The following is a 4,449-nucleotide window of genomic DNA, read 5'->3' as shown; positions in this document are numbered from 1 at the left end:
TCTCATCTCAGATATCTCCACTTTCATTGCTCTGCTTCAGCTGCCCGTCGAATCACTGCCCTCCCTCCACCCAGAGACAAACAGATCCCACCAAACAGTAAGCCCAAGGCTACAAAAAAAGCTCCAACAACTCTCGGAGCTAGAACATAAAAATAACATCTTTAATAGCTTTACAGTTGGCACAGATGGCATTCGAATTCACCACTTTTTATTAACAAACTATGAAACAACACATTGTGCAGTTCCAGAGAGGGCAGCTCAGACTGCATGTTGCTTTTAAACCATGTAGCTACAACAGGTTGGTGTTGGAGTTCACCCTTTTCATTTGCATTCAGCATTTATAGTCAGAAAGTAAAACCAACAGCTAGATTTGATCGCATACACAGACAAAGCCTAGGAAGGATGTTTCTGCTGGCAACCAATGTCTCCTCTCAGAAGCACACAAAAGCCCAGAGCACAGAGCTGTAATAGATTACAGGAGACTTGCTGCAGTTACTGCTGGCCGAACAGCCCCTGATGTGGTGCAGAGCTTCTGCTCAGATCTTGAAGAAACAGTTACTACAAAGAGAGAGCCCTGTTTCCCTCTTGCAAAAGGGGTGAAGGCCAGACCAGCACTTCAAATACATGTAACCAATGGGAAAAGCCTGCAACATCCGTCAGAAAGAACAAATACAGACACCAGACAGTCCCACACTTCCAGTCTGCATCCAAAACATCAGGCCATGAACTCACAACTCTGTTCTTTACCCTCCCTTGTGTGCTTGTTATTCATTCTCTGTTTAAACGGATGCCATCTCTTCAGCACTGCTGGGTGTCACCATGTGCTACAGTACCTCTCTGTAAGCACTGCTCAATAGCAACCCCAGGCAAAGGAAACACTTACAGGTCTCTCACAGCATGTAACTTGTTTAATGAACAATGTTGCCCTCAATGACACCATAATGACCGACACTGCTGAGGATACATCTTGTCCAGAGCAACTTCATCCTGACAAATATTTAGTTAGTTCAACCTACTTATCCAGAAATCACCGTTCCTGATGTGCCTGAAGTAGCCAAGATACTACAGTCATCTTTGACCTTAACTTCTCTTATCATTTTTGGTTATTGACATTTCCAGTTTCTATGGGTGCTCTCTAATAATCACAATAAATTATGAGGCATTTCTGGCCTCTGTTCTGTTATGAGGAATTCCTTCCCCCTGCCATGACTTGGAGCCAGCAAGGATGGAGGTAAGAATGCATAGTGAGGTCTCCTATCATCTGTCCTCTGTTGAGGCCACTTATTTTCCCCATCTAATGTCCCTGTGTCATCGAGGCCTCTGTTTTGCCTTTAGTTTCAGCAGGGGCCTTACCACCATCTGCTTTGTTGGAATAATCACGCTCTCCAAAAATAGTGCTTCCAATCCTGACGTTTGTGGATCCAACCTCTATCTATGGAAGGAGACAGAAAGCGGGAATTCAGTGCAGGTGAATGGCCAATCTCGATGCTCCCCATCTCACAGAAGGACAGCTTCCCCTCTGACAGAGAAGGGGGGGGCAGAAGGAAATGACTTACTGCGTGCTGGAAGTCTGTGGACATGCCCATACTCAGCTCCACCTTCTCAATGGGGAGATTCAGCTTTTCACACACTTCCTGACGCAAAGATAGCAGCACCTGGAAGGAAGAAAGAAGAGAAAAATCACAGATTTGGTGACATTTTGGACACGTTTTCAAGGTTTCACTGATCACGATTTCTGCCTTTCTTTGAAGTCTGCCTAACACAGAAGGTGAAGGTCCCACATCTCCTCTGATGCTCGCTCTGCAGTACTGGGAAGGCACCTGAAGACTTCCCATTACAGGCTACCTTACTAACAATGCACACACAAGTCTACACAACCAATCATCACATCATGACAGATAAAGAATGCAGAACCAGTTCCCCTTCCTGATACAGCCCTATGAACATTGTAAGAGGCTGATGGAAATAGTATCTGAAAGTGAGACCAGAGGATTCAGAACAAAAACTGCTGCATAAAGTGCTCTGTCAATATCCTGGCTACAGCTTCAGAGAAAAGATGGGATAAAAAATGCACGTGCATCAGGCATTTGCAGAAATGAGCCCATCACTTTATTTAATACGGATACCTCAGAGGCCTGTACTACTCTGAATGAGGTCTGAGTTTCTATTGGCAATCTCCAATCAGATTTATACCCTCACCATGATGGGAGGCCAGCCAACAGTTGACATTTTCTTCCAAAAAATCTTACCTGGAAGTCAGGATTTGGCCCCTTGCTAAGGTCATGTCCGATGCTGCCAATTGTCATCAGCCCCACAAATTCCAGGCTTGGACACTTGTTGATAACGTGCTCCACAGCAGCTGTGGTGTCTCTGGGAGGCAGGCCATGCTTACCTGGTAAAAAGTGGGGTGATCTGTGCCAAGCTCTGCAAGAGAAACCCCCCCCCAGCCAGGCAGAAGCTAACTGATAGTTAAGTATCATCTCAGCAGAGAGAAACTCCTTAAGAGCACAAACCAACTCGTCTCATCCAGGCTGTTTCTTCTATCAAGTCAGCAGAACATATCCACACATCACGAGAAAAAGTGTCTGTCACTTACTGTCTTCTCCACTGGTGTTAACTTGCACCATGACTTTCAGCTTCTGAGGTGATCCTTTTTTCTGCCATGAGCTGTTGACTCTGTCTGCCAGTTTCACAGAATCCACTGTTTCCAACATGAACAGGTTAGGGACGGCTAGGGAGAAAACACAGAGGCTTCATGCTGCCTGTGTAACACAAGAACAAAGTTATTTATAGTCCTGCACAGCTAGCAGCAGACTATGGCAAGAGATAGCAAAATGAATCAGGACTGAAACAGAGGGCAGCATCAAGTTCTTTCATTTGCTAATTAGTGTTCTTGCTAGCTTACAATCATCAGTACTAATAGGTGACAAAGATGGTTATTATTTAAACACTGCCCATGGGTCACCACTAATAAAGATAAACAGAGCTTACCAATCAACTTGTTGACATTACTTTTCTGCAGATGGCCAATAAAATGCCACTTGATCTCTGGACAAGATGACAGAATCTGCAAGCAAAAGGAACAGGTAGGTTTGAATGAGAACTCCTCTTTCTTTCATGCCGTAATTAGGTCCTGCTTTGCCCACAAACAAAATACCAGACCTCCAGTCTTCTGTTTACTCTGAATAACACAGCTCAGACAGCACTTGTGTGCACTGAGATTGCTTCACAGTCTGGAAAGAAGCAGGGCTGTGGCAGCAGAACATTCATTGCAAGGTGAGTGGGAAGGACTCTTTTGTAAGAGAACAATCACAAAATGAAGAGCTTTCCCCAAACAAAGATGTTACCATTTTAAAATGAGGACTGTGGCTGTCCTACGGCAGAGATCATGAGAGATGAAGCACCTTTCAGACATTTTATGACTAAGGTGCATACATTCATAATATTCATGGGATACTCTGGAGCCTGCAAGGCAAGTACGGGGTGGAGAGAAGAGGCACAGAGGCAAGAATAACCTTCAAAAAGCATGGAGACTTCAGAAGTCGATCAAACAGCCTCCATCACCATCTCCCTAAGAGAAGCCAGGACTTCTGCTGGACAGCTTTCAGGACACAGCTACATGAGGAGGAATAACATACAATAAAGCACACACTTACTCTGGAGTCTGACGCCTTTTCTAGCAGCTCTTGAACCTAGAAGAACACAACAAGATCTTGTCAGGACCAACCAGACCAGCTCAAGCTGTAAGAACAACATCACAGCCAACGGTGCACCCGGCACAGCCGCTCCCGGGGCACACAGCACAGCACAGCACAGCACAGCACAGCACAGCCCGGCTCCGGCCGCACTCACGTAGTTCTCCCCGAAGCTGCGCTGCCCGTGGCTGTAGGCGTCCAGCACCATCTCCGCGGGCTTCGTCTTGCTGACGGCCACCAGGCGCGGCTGCACGTCCGGGAGTCCCTGCGGGAAAAGCGCTCGGTGCCGGGGGCGGCCTGGCAGGCCCCAACCCCGCCCTGCAGCCCCGGCCGGACCCCGGCCCGGCTCACACTGAGCTGTCGGTGCGCGGGGGCGCTGCTATCGCGGTGGGCCCGTTGCCATGGGGACGGGCGGGCCGCCCTCGCGATTCGGGCTCGTCTTCGTGGCGAGCAGGCCTATATCCGCACGCAGCACTCCTTCCCCCAAACCCAAGTCCCCTCCGCGCTTCAGCACTCCTCACCTTCGGCCTCCGCGCTGCCGCCTGCTGCACCTGCTCGGTGACGGCGCGCAGCGCCGGGCCCAGCCCTTCCCCGGCGGCCATGCCCGCTCTCCACATCCCCGGCCGCCGCCGCGCCGACTTCCGCCACACACACACGGCGCTCCGCCCCCACCCGGCGGCCAATCGCGACGCGCGATCGCATCCGGAGACCAATGGTTGCGAGGGGCGGGAGAGCTGGGGCGCCATGTTGGGAA

At 49.2% G+C, this 4,449-nt stretch overlaps 1 protein-coding gene across 2 annotated transcripts; it reads right to left on the bottom strand.

The window, feature by feature from the left end:
* Window positions 1-140: 140 nt before the first annotated feature.
* On the bottom strand, window positions 141-4,326 carry PROSC (proline synthetase cotranscribed homolog (bacterial)). 2 transcript variants are annotated; one of them, XM_424381.8, is made up of 8 exons: window positions 4,217-4,326; window positions 3,853-3,960; window positions 3,657-3,692; window positions 2,992-3,067; window positions 2,597-2,731; window positions 2,250-2,392; window positions 1,557-1,655; window positions 141-1,432 (listed from the first exon to the last, which is right to left on the bottom strand). In XM_424381.8, the coding sequence occupies exons 1-8, from the start codon at window positions 4,310-4,312 to the stop codon at window positions 1,295-1,297; spliced, it is 831 nt and encodes a 276-aa protein (XP_424381.5). In that variant the 5' UTR covers window positions 4,313-4,326; the 3' UTR covers window positions 141-1,294. The 2 variants fall into 2 exon arrangements, with proteins under 2 accessions (XP_424381.5, XP_024998718.2); XM_025142950.3 differs by having other exon boundaries at window positions 2,597-2,701.
* Window positions 4,327-4,449: the final 123 nt, after the last annotated feature.

Source organism: Gallus gallus, chromosome 22, assembly GCF_016699485.2.
Source record: "Gallus gallus isolate bGalGal1 chromosome 22, bGalGal1.mat.broiler.GRCg7b, whole genome shotgun sequence".
Lineage (NCBI taxonomy): Eukaryota > Metazoa > Chordata > Aves > Galliformes > Phasianidae > Gallus > Gallus gallus.
Note: the sequence above shows the minus strand (reverse complement) of the source record. Positions and strands in the feature narration are given on the sequence as shown.